The following is a 20,320-nucleotide window of genomic DNA, read 5'->3' as shown; positions in this document are numbered from 1 at the left end:
TGTCATGAACCAGAACAAAAACTGCAGTATTTTACAAATCCAAGCTTTTCTGAAGTTCCAGAACTTTATAAAAAAAATTGCATCTATAATAGATTTCTGGCTTATTGAAGGTGATAATATCAAAACGTAATGTAATATTTTTTTAGTTCTAGGATTTTTAATAACACAACTATGTCGTAATTATTCAACCCCAATTCAACATTGATCTATTTTAGTCACTTTTTTGTATGGTGGGGAACAAAATTGTCTTAAAACACAATTAAACCTTTACAAGCTCTGTTAGAAGACAGATTAGCTTGAGCTGTTACAAATACATACAGTTAGTCCATGCATGTGCTGAAGTTTGAGTAGCTAATGGAGTGAGTTTGAGTAGCTCTGTGGAGTTCTGGAGGAATGTTTTATGGAGTGATGTGACCAAACTGGAACTTTTGGACCTATGGATCAGCGGTATGTCTGGTGCAAAAAAGCCAAAGCTTTTAAGCAGAAGAACATCATCTCTGTGGTCAAACATGGAGGTGGGCCAGTCCTGTAATGGGGGTGTTTCACTGTTGCAGGAAGTGGAAATCATGATTGTATGAAGGACATCATACAAAGGATTCTTTAAAATATAAGGCCATTTTGGCAAGAATTGTGATGCCTTTGGTGTAAAGACTGAAGCTGATGATCAATGGACTTTCCTGCAGGACAATCATCCCAGAGTATACATCAAAATGTCAATGTATACAAAAATGTCTTGCAGATCAAGGGGATTAAATAATTTCGATTGCAACTGCATTTACCATAGTGTTTTAAATTCATTTGCAAACTTGATTGCAAATACTAAGCATTAGGTTCAATAGTGTGGCAAAAGAGTATCACAGTGCTTCACAATCCTTTTGTGACACCAAGGTGGGCTGTTAAGCATCATCTTGAAACAAAGGGAGCAGATGCCCCCATTAGAATAAGAAAGAATTCGACCTCTCTCTTGAAAAGTGGGGGTAGGTGAAAATATCCCCCCTTTAACAGGTTTTCTAGGTGTCAGACTCGATTTGACCAAATCTAAAGACAGTATGGTATTTGATAGTCTTAACCATTACAAGGTAACGGATCCCAAAATCAGAGCATTGCAAGTACAATTGTACTCCATTACTTAAATTACCAGTCACAAGTTTGAATATTCATGCTTTTGTTTTTTAACTTTCTATACATTTTATACTAGTTAAGTTTCCAGAACTATGAAATAAAACATGGAAAGTGTTTAGAGACCAAAAAACTTAAACATGTCAAAACTTGTTGGATATTTGAGCTTTTTCTTTGTCTAGATTGTAGCCCTTGTTTTGGTCTTTCAAACAGCTACACTACCAGTCAAAAGTTTTTGAACAGTTTTTTTAAAGAAGTCTTTTCTGCCCACCTGCATTTATTTGATCCAAAGTACTAAAAAACAGTACTATTTTGAAATATTTGTACAATTTAAAAAGACTGTTTTCTATTTGAATATATTTCAAAATGCTACATTTTAGCGTCATTCCTCCAATCACATGATCCTTCAGAAATCATTCTTATATTCTGATTTGCTGTTCAAGAAACATTTATTATTATTATTATTATATTTAAAACAGTTGAGTACATTTTCCCAGGATTCTTTGATGAATAGAAAGATGCAAAGATCAGCATTTATCTTAAATAAAAAGCTTTTGTAACATTATACACTATACCATTCAAAAGCTTGTAGTGAGTATTATTATTATTATTATTATTATTATTATTATTATTAAATTCTTATTTAGCAAGGATGCTTTAAATTGATCCAAAGTGATGAAAAGGTCATTTATAATGTTACGAAAGACTTCTATTTAAGGTAAATGCTGTTCTTCTGAACTTTCTATTCATCAAAGAAACCTGAATCAATTCTACTCAGCTGTTTTTAACATAATAATAATAATATATAAATTTGTTTTTAGCAGCAAATCAGAATATTAGAATGATTTCTGCAGGATCATGTGATTGGAGTAATGATGCTAAAAATTTAGAAATAAAAAGCTTTTTTAATTGAAAACAGCTGAGTAGAATTTTTTTCAGGTTTCTTTGGTGAATAGAAAATTCAGATAAACAGCATTTATCCGTTTTTTATCTGAGTTTTTGAATGGTATAATGTATAATGTTACAAAAGCTTTTTATTTCAGATTTATTTTCAGATTCTATTCATCAAAGAATCCTAAAAAAAGAATATTCAACTGTTTTAAATATTGATAATAATAGTAATAAATGTTTTAGCAGCAAATCATCATATTAGAATGATTTCTGAAGGATCATGTGACACTGAAGACTGGAGTAATGATGCTGAAAATTCAGCTTTGATCACAGAAATAAATTACATTTTAAAACATTTTCAAATTAAAAAAACAGTCATTTTAAATAGTAAAATATTTCACAATACTAATGCTTTTGCTGTACTTTGGATCAAAGAGATGCAGGCTTTTATATATATTCACACACTCCTAAATTAATTCAGGAAAAACAAAACATACAATCTAAAAATAAGAGCTGTAGAGTTTGTAGTCCTAAAACCTTGAATAGAATTAGCATTTCCAAACCACTGGCATTTCTCATAGGTTTCTAAAATAACAGTTTTGCGTTTATAAATACTATAAATGTATAAATAAGTATATAGTTACGGCTTAAAGAGACTTTCAGGGGTTTTAAAAGATTGTGAAACTCTAGAACCAGTTAAATACAACGTTTTGCATTGTTTTTAAATATTATTTTTCACTAGTGGAAGCGTTTCGGTTTTTCAATGTAAATACAATGAAATATGAATGTGTAAATACCACTATTTTATCATAGCCCCCTCACGACATTTTGTAACAATTCACGAACAGCCATTAATCCCCAAACGCGCATGCTCGGCGACGAGAACGCGCGCGGCGCCTGAACGTCAGAAAGACGTCAGCGATTTTCCGGAAGTCACATCCTCTTCCTATAAAACCCGGCGAGTTCACGCTGTGATCGGCGTTCACAGGCATCATCACTGCGCGTTACTGGGGAAAAAACGTCCGATTATTTAATTTTTAATTTATAATATCAGATTACAATATGCCTGGATATTCAGACAGAGACCGCGGTCGTGACAGAGGGTAAGATGGTTTGATTTTCTTCGACGAAAGATTTGTGGTAACGTTACATTAAAATATTATTCGACGCGATTTTTATGGAATTATGTTTCCGTTGGTCGATTGTTTTTACGGATTAATCTAATCACCTCACTGTCGTGTTTGTTGTGTGTTTAACGTTAAATCCAGCCGTGTGTGTTCGAGTATTAGGCGGATGGGTCGGTGCGTATCCGTTTACACGACAGAAATCGGGTGAAAAACGAGTGTCTGTTATTTTAACGTGTGGGATTTATCTTAAACGTCGAAGAAAGCATGTTTAACCAATTTTCAAGACCTATCTCGTGGATTTATATCGTTAAAAGGCCTCGTCGGCCCATGTGGCTGTGATGTTGTAAAATGCCGGCCGGTTTTTCCTCTTTGTCTCCTGCCGGTTGGAAATAAAATGGCAGCGGCGTTAAAACGTGGCGCAGACAAGAACTCACGATGTGAATCGAAACCTGAGCGTTTGTCATCTATTATTCAGACCTTTTGCGTTTTGCTTAACTAACCTTTTGTTGTTTTTCTTTGTGGATGAGTTCAAAAGTACACGAACCACGGGTTTTTTTTAGATACGTTACCATGGTGTACTAATGATGTGCGACATGACTGTGTGGTGTATAGATCCAGCGTGTCATGACAATGCCTTATAACACGTTATTGTACAATGGTGCTGCCATTTTTATGACTTGTAAGTGTACTACACACAATTTCTTAGTTTTTTGGGCCTTTTTAATTATGTTCCCACTAAAACACTGAAATGGTGTGACTGTGAATCACACTTGAATGCTTTGTTAGTGCCATGGCAGTGCTTCTGACCTATATACACAGATAAGCTGGCTGTTTAGTTTGTCTTTAAGCCTTAATGTTCTGTTCATCTACTAATAGTTACAGCAGTGGTCCCCCACGTTTTGGTGGCAGCAGAAATGGACCTCCTCCAGGCAAGAAGTTTGGGAATCCTGGTGATCGCCTGCGGAAAAAGCACTGGAACCTGGACGAGCTCCCCAAGTTTGAGAAGAACTTCTACCAGGAGCATCCTGAAGTTTCTCGGAGGTCAACTGTACGTAAACTCTCAATTTATCCGTGTTCGTTCTTTATTTTCTCCTCGTTTTGGGTTTTTGAAAATGTTTTTTTTCCTTTTTTTTTATTGTAGCAAGATGTTGAACACTACAGGAGAAGCAAGGAGATCACAGTGAAGGGTCGAGACTCTCCCAAACCCATTGTGAAGTTCCACGAAGCAAACTTTCCAAGTAGGTTAATACAGTGTTTTATTTTAAAATAAAAAGTGTTGATGTTTGTGAAGTTAATCTAATTGTTCATTCCTTATTTTTTTGTAGATTATGTGATGGATGTGATCGGTAAACAGAATTGGACTGATCCAACTCCCATCCAAGCTCAGGGGTGGCCAGTTGCACTGAGTGGAAAGGATATGGTTGGCATTGCACAGACAGGCTCTGGAAAAACTCTCTCGGTATGTTTGTCAACCGTCCTGATGTAAGTTGTCTGTCCGTGACTCATTTGACCTGGTTTTAATGAGTCTTTCTCTTTCTACAGTATCTGCTTCCTGCAATTGTTCACATAAACCACCAACCATTCCTGGAGCGTGGAGACGGCCCTATTGTAAGTTCAACAACCTGTCAAGTGTAAATCTCAATCTGTGTGTTAAAATCAGCTTTTTAATCTGATGTTTTTCTCCCTTTAGTGCTTGGTGTTGGCTCCCACCCGTGAATTGGCACAGCAAGTCCAGCAGGTGGCGGCAGAGTACGGCAAAGCTTCTCGTCTCAAGTCCACCTGCATTTACGGAGGCGCTCCCAAAGGACCACAGATCAGGGATCTGGAAAGGGGTATGAGTGCATCAAAGCTTGAATCTTTTTAAAATCTTTTTAACTATGTACCAGATGTCTGACGCTTTCATTGCTTTTGTCAGGTGTCGAGATTTGTATCGCCACACCCGGAAGGCTTATCGACTTCCTTGAAGCTGGAAAGACAAATCTGCGCAGATGCACATATCTCGTGCTTGACGAAGCCGACAGGATGCTCGACATGGGATTTGAACCTCAGATTCGCAAAATCGTGGACCAAATTAGAGTATGCATCATTTAAATTTACTTGGAACAGCTTGCATCTACGGTTTCTTTCAGAAAGTTAACTTTTGTTCACTTTATCCTGTAGCCAGACCGACAGACACTCATGTGGAGCGCTACGTGGCCCAAAGAGGTGAGGCAGCTGGCTGAGGACTTCCTAAAGGACTATGTACAGATCAACGTCGGTGCTCTCCAGCTCAGTGCCAACCATAACATCCTACAGATTGTCGACGTTTGCAACGACGGCGAAAAGGAAGACAAGTGAGTGATGGGAATGTCAAAACTTTTGGATGGTTGCATAAGGGAATGCATTGACAAGCCGGTTCCTTTTTTTTTTCAGACTGATGCGTCTGCTGGAGGAAATCATGAGCGAGAAGGAGAACAAGACCATTATTTTTGTGGAGACCAAAAGGAGGTGTGACGACCTCACTAGGAGGATGCGTAGGGATGGGTAAGATGACCTTCTTCGCTTCACTGTGTCATTATTGCTTTGGGTCTCAAATGGGGAGATTTCATTGGATTTTTCTGTTGCAGGTGGCCAGCAATGGGCATCCATGGAGACAAGAGCCAGCAGGAAAGAGACTGGGTGCTCAATGGTACGTGTTTGCTATGAAAGTCTCCGATCGTTAGCCTTTGGTGCATTTGCGTGATTTGACCTTTTATTCTTTCCTCAACAGAGTTCAAATATGGCAAAGCGCCCATCCTCATCGCCACAGACGTTGCCTCCAGAGGACTAGGTTTGTTATGCCTTCTTAATCAGTCCTGTATCATTTCATATTGTGTTTTACTATACAGTTCTGCCGTTTCCTTTTAACTGCTGTGCCTTTCTGAGCCCCTCTCACCTGAAGGTGGAGTCTTGGAGGCAGGACCTTGGCATGACGCGTCCAGGTTCACCAGGAGGGGGTAAGGAGCTCCTCTGTGGAGTTCTACTAGTCTGCCAGCCAATCAAATTGCATTCAGAGGTGGTCGGAGCTCCGTGTTTGGGGTGTAATCCGAGGGGCGGCACACCACGGAGGAGTGCGGCGCGGTTGAGTGGTTGCACTTGCGTCCTGCTCTCATCTGCTCTAGCGCAACAGCTTGAACTGTTGAACTTTTTAAGTTAAGGACTGGGAGCTTTCTCAAAAGGAAGTGCGTTTTTATGAAATTTTGAGCGGATTTCCGTGGAGAGCAGTTGCTTTAATCTACATGCCTCCGCACTGAATGCGATTACCAGGCTGGTCGATGCGTGCCCTCCTTTTGCTGGCTTCAGTCATGTCGAGTCCTGCCAAAGAGAGTCATATTTTCTTTCAAGTGAGCACCGGTTGGTTGGAAAGCTTGCGTCAGCCTTAAATTTTTAAGCCGTTAATCGGTCTCGTTTGAGCGAGTTGAGTCTTGGCAAGATGCAGCAGTTTGTCCTGTCGCTTTTAATAGAGGACATTGTTAATTTGTCATTTGGATCCTTAAAGTCCTGATTTTTAACCATCCTTTCCTCAGCATGGTAAGTCGATGACCTATCGTTCATTGTTTCCCTTGCTAACGCCTCCTATCCTCGCTGCTATGGCGGTGTGCATCCGCACTCCTCTGTGCCTGCCATGGCGCGTCCGTTTTCTCTCGACAGATGTGGAGGACGTCAAATTTGTCATTAACTATGACTACCCCAACAATTCCGAGGACTACATTCACCGCATTGGCCGTACGGCTCGCAGTCAGAAAACCGGCACGGCCTACACTTTCTTTACACCCAACAACATGAAACAGGCTCACGACCTTGTCTCGGTCCTCCGCGAGGCTAACCAAGCCATAAACCCCAAGCTCATCCAAATGGCCGAAGACAGAGGAGGTAAATCCAATTGGTGAGATACAAGAACTGTGCTTTACCCTCAGCCAGTTTGTCCTTCATAATCTCTCATAGTCCTTCATAATTAAGGGTATGGCTCTTTTAGCTCAGTTCTGGTCTGTTGACGATTCCCGGTATGACTCTGTTTTCTCTTCTAGGTCGTTCAAGGGGAGGTCGAGGTGGAGGGTATAGGGATGACCGGCGGGATCGCCACTCTGGCAGCAGGCGGGACTTCAACAGCTATGGTCAGGACAACCGCAATGGTGACTCTTACGGGCAAAAGAAGGTGTTTGGGAACAAAACTCAAAACGGATCTAGCGGTTACAATAGCAGCACCGGTAGCAGCTTCAACGGGGGCTACAGCAATAACGGACAGGGTAACTTCGGCAATCAGTCTGGTGGGTACGGAAACCAAGGCTATCAGAACCAGCAGTTTGCTCCCAACCAAGGGGCCGTCCAGAACGGCATGAACCACCCTCCCCCGTTCCCCTTCAACCCCCAACAGATGCCACAGTCCATGCCGTTCCCCATGGCCCCTCCAGCGTTCCCTCAGTAAACGGAGTTTCATTTAATAATCTCAATCTTTAACTGTTCCGTTCATGTAACTTGATTTTTCTTCAGAGCAGGTTGTAAAATGTACATGGCCTTCACAAGTGTCCCAGAGTCTGCTGTGCAGGATTTTTTTTCCTTCCCTCCCTCCCTTTTTTTGTTAGATGTATCTTTTTCTTTTTTTTAGTAACTTAAAGTTATTTTGTACTGTAGAGTTAATGAAGGATCTACACTTGTAAAAATGTCAAGGGCCATTCATGGCCATTGCATGGTCCTCAAATAAAATATTAAAAGTGGCTTTTGTGTCTGTCTGTTTCTACTAACTGCAGCTTCTACTAGTCGCATCTAAATGTCTTATGTGACAATTATATGACCAATCTTATTACAATGAGTAATGTTATGTCACAGTAGTGATATCAAAGTTTGATATTGAAGTTTTTGATTGCGTAAAAAGTTCATAGTTTGTCAAAACTGTCAATATCACAAACTAATACTAGCCTAAATATAAAAAAAAAATAAAAAAAGTGATATAATATCTGAATAAACTACTTGCAAGAAACTGGACAGACTTTGAGTTGGCTTGAGGAAAACCTAGCCTGAAAGTTTGAAGCTGTTGTAAACATGAAAGCTGATATTGCTATCTTGCATGACTACATTGTAATGAGATTAGCTTGTTGCTTACATTTTTATAGGCTGATTACAATGTTGTTAGCATAAGTAGCAAGTTATTAGCATATTGTCAACATGATTAGCATGTTTATAGCCTGATTAGCATGTTGCTAGCATTTTTCTAACATGATTACCATGTTGTTAACATGATTAGCCAGTTATTAGCATGTTGCTGGCTTGTTAACATGTTGTTAGCATGATTAGCACGTTTCTAGCATGATTAACCTGTTATTAGCATGATTAGCAAGTTATTAGAATGTTGTTAGCATGATTAGCCAGTTACTAGCCTGTTGCTAGCATGATTATCAAGTTATTAGCATGTTGCTAGTGTGTTTCTAGCATAATTAGCATTTTATTAGCATAATTAACATGCTGATAGCATGTTGCTAACATGATTAACATGTTTATACCAGCTGAAACCATTTGATTTAGTAAATAACAGCTGAAACTAGCCTAGACTGGTTGTCTAGTCTTAGCTGGTTTAACCTTGGCTGGTCTTTTAGCAGGTATCCCAGCTTGGCCAGCTAAAATGTGGCCAAAACTACTTTAAAACCAGCCTGGGAGACCAGCCAAAGCAGCCATTCAGCTTAGGTTTGTTTAAGCTGTTTTTTAAGTAGGGAGTTGTAAAGCTTTGCTATAACAATAAACATCTTAGATACAGCTTTCTTAAGCCAACTTAATACGTAATATGTAGATTGTTATAAATTAATCTAATGTATAAAAACATTGCATATTCTTCACTGTGTACATTTCATTTATTTCTTCTTAAAATTATAAAAGTGTAGTCAAGAGCAGTGAGAGACTTTCTCTCTTTTGTTGTTTGATTAACATGAATGACAGACAGCAGGAATATTAGACTGCTGTCACTTTAAGAGCTGCCGGATCCAATATATTGTTACACGTTTTCTTTCTCAGCTGTTTTCTTTCACTTAACACCTAAATTACTGTTTACCAGTATACTTGCAAAGAAGGGCATTTTGACACATAAAAGTGTGTATTTAACCGTTCAAGGCCTATAAAGCGAAAAAAATACTCAATACTTGCACGCTCTATGAGCAGCACATTTGAAATTAGCGCTTTCGCTGCTGATTGTGTTTCAACGGCTTACATTTACTTGTTTTTAAACGGCATTGCTTAAAGCTCACAAATGATACATTTTCGTGACCATGTAGCACAGTAATGTCATGTGAGTGCTTAAAGGAGAAGTCCACTTCCAGAACAACAATTTACAAATAGTTTACTCACCCCCTTGTCATCCAAGATGTTCATGTCTTTCTTTCTTCAGTCCTAAAGAAATTATGGTTTTTGAGGAAAACATTTCCGGATTTTTCTCCATATAATGGATCATTGGTGCCCTGATTTTGAACTTTCAAAATGTAGTTTAAATGCAGCTTCAAAGGACTCTAAACGATCCCAGCCAAGGAAGAAGGGTTTTATCTAGCGAAAACGATCAATCTTTTTTTTTTTTTTTTTGAAAACATACAAATTTGTATACTTTTGAAGCACAAAAGCTTCTGTAGCACAGGCTCTGGGATGCGCATCCACGATGCTACGAATTAGTGATGGGTCGTTCTTCAACAATTCTTTCATTCTAAATCTTTAATGTGACTCGTCTCGGGGGAGTGATTCGTTCAGTCGTGCATGCGCAACATCCTATTAGGTTCTGTACTGGAATTAGTTCACCTGTTTCGAGTCTTTGGGTTTTTCCAAGTCCTTCCTTCATCTTATGGGGCTGTCATGTGATGAACGAACGACTCAAACGCGAAAACTTGTCAGATAAGAGGTGAGGTGAGCTAATCATAGACTAAAGACCCAGGTAAACAATGAATTAATCTTTTCTGTTTCTTATAGCATTATAGTTTTGTCTTGTTTGTAATGTGATCAACGTTTGTGTAAGCAGTAGATGTGTTAGGGGAGTAACACGTAACACTTTAATTATATTTTGCTAAAATTAACGAAATGACTCGAAAAAAGGCATTCATTTTTTATTACTTAAAATGATTCTAGAATAATTCCTTTCATATGGGATTGACTAATGCTGATTCATACAGATTCACAGTCATGAGTGACATCACACAACTCATGATGTTTTCAAAGGCTGGATTTTCTCTTCGATGTGAACATTATGACAGTGATCAGATTTTACACAGATGATCTCATCTGTTGTTGTATGTTTAAGCATTAAACACCTACCCAGTGTGAACAAATCATTATACTGCACCCGGGTCAACATTTGCTGTATGTATCTGTTTATTGAGCCGGTGGGCAGATATCGTCCTCCAGCTGCAGCAGGGAATAAGGTACTGAATTGGTATTATTCATTTGTGATGATCTGAAAATAAACCCAGATTAATTGATGGCTGTTTGTGTGTTTGTACTATGAACCAGCATTATTTAATTACCCTCTGATATTTTATTTTCTATTTAAAGAACACAACACTGGTTCCAATTCAGCATTATATTAGTGGTGTTCCACTGATATTTAAACCATGTGCATTTATCCTCTTAGATCTTTTTTTCTATCTTTAGTGTATTCACAGTGTATTTTTTTTTTTATTCTGTAATAAAAAATTTATCTACCTGTCTCAGTTATTATATTTTCATTGCTGCAAGTTAATATGCAAATGTTTAGCAACATCTGGCACAGATGAACACACAGGCATTTAACACCACTGAGCACCACTGAGGCCACGCAGAGCATCAGACCAGAGGAGGGCCCTGGTGAGCTGCAGGTATATTTAAAGGTGTGGAAAGAGACATTCAGATCAAGAGAAAATGAGTATACAAGTGGAAAACAGACCTTACTGAGAATATTGTGTCACTAATATCAGTTTACATATAACATAGCACATATAACCATATTTGCAATCACGCAGACAAAAGCTTGGGTGATGTTAAGAAAGAAAATACATATAAGGAATATAAAAAAAATCTAACATTTTGTAACGAATGATAACATGTTAACAACATTAATTTGTATTTGGGCACATTGTTAATTAACATGTATTCAAAATCCTTGACTGTTGTCCAGTCTCCAGCTAAAGACTTTTTGTACTATAGAGGTGCCCTGCTAAACAAAACAATAGAAACCAGCAAATAATTTGTAATGGTTTTACTGGTTATAATGGCAATTGTACTGGATTTAATGGAAACTGCAATGGTGCCTATTAGTCTCTACTGGTAAATTTCTATTGGTGGCTTGTTAAAACCATTAAATCCTAATGAAATTTGTCCCAAAACTCACTATAGGAAACCAATTTTAGTTTGTAAATGTATTTGCAAAGCAACCATTAGAATTTCTGTGATGGTTTCTATAGAGGGTTTGCACTTTCATCACAGTTTGGACAGTTTCCCGGATCCGCAGCCATATTGGTGATACTCGGATGTAAACAGCAGGATGGACTGCATGGTTAATGTACTACTGAATACATTGTTCTGCTAATTTATAGTGTCTAAACCATTGAAAAAACACGTGGAAGCTGCTAAATCATATAGAGAAGGACTTAGTAAGCAGGAAAGGGAGCAATACTTTAACAAACTAAGATTAATAGGTGGTAAAGAGAATTACTTAGGATATAAGCCAAATATTTCACCTACCTGACTGGAAATTACAAGAGCAAACACAAATGATGTCAAAATTCTTGTCCTGGAAATTCTGGTTCACTTTGGCCAAGCACAAACACCTTTTGTTCCTCAGACAGTTTTTTGCGCTCTTCTCCTTGCAAAACTTGTGAAAATGTCAGGGGCCTTTTATGAATGACTGAAGGTACAATAATTTTATTGTATATATTTCAGGAGAGCAAAGGGATTTTTGTTTTTTGGTAATTATGACTATTCAGTGTATCCTGAAGCAAAGGAGCGTTATTTTGTGAACTACAGATAATTGTTTGCACTCTATTCCACGGTATAAGAGTGTCATTGGAAATCCTTTGAGGCATAGAGGTGAAAACATCATGTTGTACGTTTTTAAACATGTGCCTTGGGCACTACATACTACACATCGACACCACCTAAGGCTAACAGTTTTGACACGCCAATAACACATGGAAACAATTGAGACATAAAGAGAGAGAATAAATTATTAAAGCCGACATAAGTAGAAAGTGGATGTGGGTTCAAATATAATTTACCCAATTAAGGGTAATACTTTAACAAACTATAATTAATAGGTGCTAAAGAGTATTACTTAGAATATTAGCCTAATATTTCACCTACCTGACCGGAAATTACAAGAACAAACACAAATGTTGTCAAAATTCTTGCCCTGGAAATCCTAGTTCACTTTGGCCAAGCACAAACACCTTTTGTTCCTCAGACAGTTTTGTGTACTCTTCTCCTTGATTTGTTATAACTTTTGTTAGTCTATAATACTCCAAATGTTTTTCCAGTCCAATTACAGCTCAAAACATGACAATAATTGACCACTTTCAGCAGCAATAATCAGCAAAATAAGCAAGTTTTGTTCAGTTCAGTGGCATTGTTTACTTTCAGTCCCGCCAATATGGCCAACTGATGACGTGTCATGGAAACACACAACTGTTTTTGGTTGCGTCCGAAAGTCTAGACAGCTTACTTGCTGTTTCACTGCCTTATCAGTCAATGACTTTGCAGGCAGCGTTTTTGCACAAAGGCACCTCATGAAACTAATTTCGGACAGGCTTCTGAGGCAGCGTAATGGTTTAATGATCTGCAACAAAATAGAACGCGTTTTGATGATAACTAAACAAATATTTAGATACTATAATAATATACATTTACACACAAACTGACCACCAAACGCAACTTTCAGACGCCATCTTTATTTTTTTAGCTCAACCGTCATGGAATGGAACGCACAGAATTGTGGGATATCTACATCTATGCTGCCTTCAAAATTCGATCAGAAGAAGGTACCTCCGGAGACAGGAAGTGAAGCAGAATTTGTATTTGGATGCGCCTTGGCCTCCTAAGGCAGCATTTTAGAGCTTTCGGAAGCAGCCTTTTTCCCGCAGGGAAGTGAAGGAGCAAAACTTGTGAAAATGTCAAAGGCCTTTAATTAACGACTGAAGGTACAATAATTTTAGCATGCATATTACAGGAGAGTAAAGGGATTTTTGTTTTTTGGTAATTGTGACTATTCAGTGTATCCTGAAGCAAAGGAGCTGATTTTAATCCTTGTGAACTACAGAAAATTGTTTGCACTCTATTCCACGGTATAAAAGCGTCATTGGAAATCTTTTGTAATGAGGCATAGAGGTGAAAACATGATGTTGTAGGTTTTCAAACATGTGCCAAGGGCACTATCTACACCACCACAGGATAATAGTTTTGAGACGCCAATAATACACGGAAACAATTGAGACATAAAGAGGGAGAAGTGATTATTAAAACCGACATAAGTAGAAACTGGGTGTGGATTCAAAATTTACCCAATTAAGGAAGTCACGCTTCCTCAGTTCAGAGTTCCTGTACTTCACGGGCGCGCGCGAGAGTGCGCGTGTTCAGTTAGTTTCCTGCGCGAGTCTAGTCAACAGTCAAGAGCGCGATCACACAGAAACGCTATATGCTAAAAGACCAAATTAACTGACGGACACATGCGGGAGCAGCATGGGAAGGTCACACCTGACTGTCAGGTAAGATACTTAAAAGGAGACACATTCGCTGATTTTCCCGCTGATGTCGTTTAGACAGTTCTTACTGTATACAGATATTTCATTAACCTCTGCATCTAATCAGCTGATTAAAGTTAAAGAGAGCACAACGCTACCACAATAAAGATAAATAACGCGTGTAACCGGTCATGCCAGTGCACTTCGTGAGTTGTCTACTCTCATATGTGTCACCTAGGTCACTTTTTACACAGGTCTAGTGGTCTACAGAAGTTTTTTTAGTGGTTAACAGAAATATACAGAGACCAAGATGTAGATGGCAGATGTGAAAGTAAAACAGGTCAGTGGGAGCATATGCAGGTGCACGGAAATATATTGATATATCTGGTATATTTGCGTTAACATTCAGCGGTTGTAAACAGGAAATCTGCGGTAGATTTTATAAACGTATATATTTATGGTAACCAATTTGGCAGATATGTCATATATGTTAAATTATACGCCATCTGAATAAACAAGCTTTCCATTGATGGGATAGGACAATATTTGGCCGAGATCAGGAATCTGCGGGTGCAAAAAAAAAAAAAAAAAAAAAAAAAAATTTGAGACAATCACCTTTAAAGTTGTCCAAATGAAGTACTTAGCAATGCATATTACTAATCTATTACTATATTTACAGGAGGAAATGTACAAAATATCTTAATGGAACATGATCTTTACTTAATATCCTAATGATTTTTGGCATAAAAGTAAAATTTATCATTTTGACCCATACAATGTATTGTTGGCTATTGCTACAAATATACCTGTGCTTCTTATGACTGGTTTTGTGGTCCAGGGTCACATATAGTCCATCTATTGCTCTGTCTACTGTGTGTGTAGTGTAGTAGTATTTAATACGTTTTACAACCTTTGTAAAACCAACTTTCAGAATAGTTTTTATCAAGCCAGAATTAACATTGACAAACCATTGTTCGTATTTTTTAACTTTATTTGTATTCTGTAAGATTATCTACTTTGTCTTCAGAGTTGTTTTATATATATTGTTCCAAGGATTAAATAAAGTTGCATAATTGTTTCAGAGTTCAGCTAAAATGCTGAACTGCCTAAAAAGAAAAGAGCAATGCATATACGTTGGAAGTCACAAACTCTTTTTAACAGACTCTGAACACTGAGAATAACTCATGGGAGCTGAAATGCAGAAGAATGGTTAAAGCCGGAGTTTCTGCACTATTAGTGTGACTTAGCAGAACTTCCTAAATGAAGCACAACCTTTGCAAATGACCCTTTGGACTCATCACGCCTTTTTGCACATTACACTTCCCCCAACTCAGACATCATAAACACAGCTCTTATTGTCTTTGACGTGAAGATCTAACATGTACGGCAGAAACCTTAGTTTAGCCTGTCGAGAAGAATTTTTTTATAAATTCCTCCATTTTGTAAAAGCACCGGCAATGTTTACTCTTGTTTCACCCCGTTGTCTGTCTCAGCATATTTTAGCAAGAGTTTTTTTCTTCATCGATTTGTGGAAATTTTGCATTACGTCACTTGCTCATCAACAGATCCTTTGCAGTGAATGGGTGCCATCAGAATGAGAGTCCAAACAGCTGATAAAAATATCACAATAATCCACAAGTAATCCACACCACTCCAGTCCATCAGTCTTATGAAGTGATGTAATGTAAACTGCGTCTTTATAATAAACAATTCCATTGTTCAGACCTTTTTAAACTTCAAACCATTGCTTCTGGCGAAAAAATGAGTTCTCTTTCAATAATATTGCTTTCTCTAGTGAAAAAGTCATCACGTCTGAATCAGGAAAGAAATATGCACAGACGTTAATTGATGAACTAGAGTCATGTGGATTACTTCTGGATTATTGTGATATTTTTAGCAGCTGTCTGACGCCACCCATTCACATGATACATTGGTGAGCAAATGATGCAAGTGACTAGGGCTGAAACAATTCCTCGAGCAAATTATTTGGCTATATACATATATATATATATATATATATATATATATATATATATATTTATTATTATTATATATATTATTATTTAATTTTTTTTTCAAATTGATATATTTGCATTTTGAATGTAATTTGGCAAATAAATGCATTAAATCTGTTTAGTTTTCATGGTTATTAATGTATGCAATTTCAGCAATAAAAATGTTAATTTTTCTAAAAAGAAAACAAATTAGTTGTTTATTTTAAGAGACCTATCTTATTTTCTCTTGTATATTTAGTATTGCTCTTTAAAAACGTCTTATCCGATTACTGGATTAATCGATGGAATAATCGGTAGAATACTCGATTACTAAAATAATCGATAGCTACAGCCCTACAAGTGACTAAATTTCTCCAAATGTGAAGAAACAAACTCATCTACATCTTGGATGACCTGAGGGTGATGGTCTGTGAGTTTTAAAGGCCTGAAATGGATAATTTGAGAATGTGAATGCAAGCATTTTTATTGATGCAAGCAAAGCTGTGATATGGCACACGTTTGCACCATATATTTGTACTTTGAGGATGGTTTGTTGCAAGGTTGTAGAGGAAAAACAAAAGGGGTTCATGAAAGTGAAACTCTGTTGTGGCCACAGGTTGAGCAAATTTGTGTTGTTGCAGCACACTCGGATGTTAACACTCTGCATTGTTACAAAATGCTGCAGTTTATATTTTGCATTTAATAGTGTTTTCACTTCAACTGTCCGCTTTCTCTTTCAGATCTCTTTTTTTCTGTTCTCATGCTTGAACAACAGTTTGAAGGGTATTTTGAAAGTTAGTTGAAGTTACCATAAAATTAATTTTTGTCTTTCCAAAACAGATTATTTTACAAATGTTGAAAAATAAGAGTTGTGATTGCTGATATGTAGTTTTGCAACGATGAAAACTCTGAGAATGTCAGATATTTAAAGTCACACACCCTGGCAAATAACAGCTCGTTATACACACCTCACTAAACAGTTTTTTTTTTGAATTGTAGTATGCTTTAATGAATGGATTGTGGGTGGCCTGGGGTGTTTTAAGTAACACAGATGTGAACAGAGTGTTAAGCATGTACAACAGGATCTCTAGACATTCCTGCCGCATATATGCAACGATGATTACTTAAGCAGTTGGCCAACACCAGTTGTCTGTGGCTGATAATACATGATAATGATAATACACAACTTTTTTTTTGAGCAATGTGTTGCCATCAACCGGGTTGACAGGTTGTCCACGACCGATCTAAAGAATTCAGATTCCTATTCTCCATGGGAAAGTGTCAAAACATTGCCCGGAAACATTGTTTGAAAAGTTTCCTTGTGTATCATAGTCTAAAAGTGTAAGCCTTTGAGCGGCAATGCAAAACACTGAGTCAAATAATGTGGTTTCTAGACTATTTCGTTGTTTAGAAATGAGTGTGAAAGCTCTTGTGATCAGGAAACACCTGCTTTAGGCAAATAGCGTTGCATATGATTGCCGTTTTTTTTTCTTCTGCTATGTATGTCTACGTGCAGTTGAATGGGGGTTGGATTCCTGCCGATACCAAATCAGATGCTGCCATCTGATATAAGCTGATTTGTATCATGTTTGTCAGTTCTTTTTCAAGTTTCTCTTTTCTGTCCGTGCATGTAAGAACGTACAGAGAAAGGTGTGTTCGTGGATTCTGTTCAATGTTAAAGTCAAGACGCGCTGAATAAAGTTACCTACACTCTTAAAAATAAAAGCTCCAAAAGGGGTGTTTTTGCAGTGATGCCATAGAAGAACCTTTTTTTTGGTTCCCCAAAGAACTTTCAGTAAATAGGCCTTAAAAGAATCATTTTTAAGAACATTTTAAAAGAACCTTTTCCCACTATAAAGAACCTTTTCTAAAGAACCTTTATTTTTAAAAGTGTAGACTGAAGTGTTTTGGAAACAGTTTTTGATATATATAACCCTGGACCAAAAAAAAAGTAAGTCATAAGTAGCACAGGTATATTAGTAGCGATAGCCAACAATACATTGTATGGTCCAAAATGATCGATATTTCTTTTATGCCAAAAATCATTAGGATGTTACGTGAAGATCATGTTCCATGATCTTATTTTGTAAATTTCCTACTGTAAATATTTCAAAACTTAATTTTGGATTAATAACGTGCATTGCTAAGAATTTTAAAGGCCATTTTCTCAATTTTTATTTTTTTTTTGCACCCTCAGATTCCAGATTTTTAAATTTCCAAATATTGAAACTTATGACTGGTTTTGTGGTCCAGGGTCACATATCAGCCGAGAGAAGGATTTAGTGCTCTTTGCTAAAGTGAGCATCACTATTATTTTTGCTTGTACTGCCATTAATTTCAAGTATTAAACTTTGATGTTTGACTGTTCTCACAATTTTTGTGCTACGGATTAGTGTTGTCACGATACCAAAATTTTGACTTCGTTAGGATACCTGACTAAAATATAATTTTACACTAATTTATAGTGTTTTTTGTCTGTTTGATTACATCATTAATTGATCTTTACCACACATCTCTTCCATATGTACATCAAGCTACTACTACATACAGTGGTATGCCTAAGTTTGGGCACCCCTGTAAATTTTCATCATTTTCCTTTATAAATCATTGGTTGTCTGGATAAGAAATTTCAGTTAAATATATCATACAGGAGACAAACACAGTGATATCTGAGAAGTGCAAGAAAGTTTATATGATTTATGGAAAGTGTGCAAGAATTATTTAAACAAAATTAGGCATGTGCATAAATTTAGGCACCCTTGTCATTTTATTGATTTCAATACCTTTAGCACTAATTATTAGAACTCAAAATTGGTTTGGTAACCTCAGTGACCCTTGACCTCCATACACAGGTGAATCCAATCATGAGAAAGTATTTAAAGGAGGCCAATTGTAAGTGTTTCTCCTCTTTGCATCTTCTCTAAAGAGTGGCAACATGGGAGCCTCAAAACAACTCTCAGATGACCTGAAAACAATGATTGTTGAACATCATGGTTTAGGGAAAGGATACAGAAAGCTGTCTCAGAGATTTAAGCTCTCAGTTTCAACTGTGAGGAATTGGAAGACCAGAGGCACAGTTCTAGTTAAGGCCCGAAGTGGCAGACCAAGAAAAATCTCAGATAAGCAGAGGCACAGGATGGTGAGAACAGTCACAGTCAACCCACAGACCAGCTCCAAAGACCTACAACATCATCTTGCTGCAGATGGTGTCACTGTGCATCGTTCAACTATTCAGCGCACTTTACACAAGGAGATGCTGTATGGACGAGTAATGCGGAAAAAGCCTTTTCTCTGCACACGCCACAAACGGTGTCGCTTGAGGTAAAATGCTAAAGCACATTTGGACAAGCCAGCTTCATTTTGGAATAAGGTGCTGTGGACTGATGAAACTAAAATAGAGTTATTTGGGCAAAACAAGGGGCGTTATGCATGGCGGAAAAACAACACAGCATTCCAAGAAAAACACTTGCTACCTACAGTAAAATTTGGTGGCGGTTCCATCATGCTGTGGGGCTGTGTGGCCAGTGCAGGGACTGGGAATCTTGTTAAAGTTGAGGGTCGCATGGATTCCACTCAATATCAGCAGATTCTGGAGAACAATGTCCAGGAATCAGTGACAAAGTTGAAGTTGCGCCAGGGCTGGATCTTTCAGCAAGACAACGACCCTAAACACTGCTCAAAATCTACTAAGGCATTCATGCAGAGGAACAAGTACAACGTTCTGGAATGGCCATCTCAGTCCCCAGACCTGAATGTTATTGAAAATTTGTGGTGTGATTTAAAGCGGGCTGTCCATGCTCGGAAACCATCAAACCTGACTGAACTGGAGATGTTTTGTAAAGAAGAATGGTCCAAAATACCTTCTGCCAGAATCCAGACTCTAATTGGAAGCTATAGAAAGCGTTTAGAGGCTGTTATTTGTGCAAAAGGAGGATGCTCAAAATATTGAGTTAATTTTTCTTTTGTGGTGCCTAAATTTATGCACATGCCTAATTTTGTTTAAATAATTCTTGCACACTTTCCAAAAATCATATAAACTTTATTTCACTTCTCAAATATCATTGTGTTTGTCTCCTATATGATATGTTTAACTGAAATTTCTTATCCAGACAACCAATGATTTATAAAGGAAAATGATGAAAATTTACAGGGGTGCCCAAACTTTGGCATACCACTGTATATTGTAAAAATGTCAATTTGGTGTAAAGCTGCTTTGCAACGATATGTATCGTGAAAAGCGCTATACAAATAAATTTGAATTGAATTGAATTGAATAAAATATCACAATACTACTACTGAACCGATACTACAAAAAAAAAAAACACAGAACAACATAATAGATGATCCAAATGGAGATCATTGTCATTTTATCTATTAAAACAAAGCATTTCATCCCCTCTTTAAAAAAAAAAAAAAAAAAAAAAAAAAAAAAATTAATCGCATGCCGGTGCCAGTACACAGGATTATGGCGAACAGCTACCGAGCATACAGGTAT

The 20,320-nt window shown here is 37.5% G+C and overlaps 2 protein-coding genes across 4 annotated transcripts in view; both read left to right on the top strand.

The window, feature by feature from the left end:
• Positions 1-2,946: 2,946 nt before the first annotated feature.
• Positions 2,947-7,870, top strand: ddx5 (DEAD (Asp-Glu-Ala-Asp) box helicase 5). Of its 2 annotated transcripts, none has more exons than XM_051105851.1 (13): positions 2,947-3,113; positions 4,014-4,185; positions 4,279-4,375; positions 4,463-4,596; positions 4,680-4,745; positions 4,828-4,969; positions 5,053-5,213; positions 5,298-5,470; positions 5,550-5,660; positions 5,744-5,805; positions 5,887-5,946; positions 6,807-7,028; positions 7,184-7,870. In XM_051105851.1, the coding sequence occupies exons 1-13, from the start codon at positions 3,073-3,075 to the stop codon at positions 7,579-7,581; spliced, it is 1,839 nt and encodes a 612-aa protein (XP_050961808.1). In that variant the 5' UTR covers positions 2,947-3,072; the 3' UTR covers positions 7,582-7,870. The 2 variants fall into 2 exon arrangements, with proteins under 2 accessions (XP_050961808.1, XP_050961809.1); XM_051105852.1 differs by having other exon boundaries at positions 6,807-7,041; positions 7,184-7,394.
• Positions 7,871-13,706: 5,836 nt separating this feature from the next.
• Positions 13,707-20,320, top strand: part of mgat3a (beta-1,4-mannosyl-glycoprotein 4-beta-N-acetylglucosaminyltransferase a) — a 36,186-nt gene continuing 29,572 nt past the window's right edge. Inside the window, exon 1 of one of the 2 annotated variants that reach the window (XM_051104462.1) lies at positions 13,707-13,855. Coding sequence is in view for 1 of the 2 variants with exons in the window: in XM_051104455.1 (XP_050960412.1) it covers positions 13,830-13,855 (26 nt within the window). In the remaining variant the exon portion in view is untranslated. The remainder of the gene's footprint in view (positions 13,856-20,320) is intronic. The other variant, XM_051104455.1, reaches the window with a different exon arrangement.

Source organism: Labeo rohita, chromosome 3 (genome assembly GCF_022985175.1).
Source record: "Labeo rohita strain BAU-BD-2019 chromosome 3, IGBB_LRoh.1.0, whole genome shotgun sequence".
Taxonomy (NCBI): Eukaryota; Metazoa; Chordata; class Actinopteri; order Cypriniformes; family Cyprinidae; genus Labeo; species Labeo rohita.
Note: the sequence above shows the minus strand (reverse complement) of the source record. Positions and strands in the feature narration are given on the sequence as shown.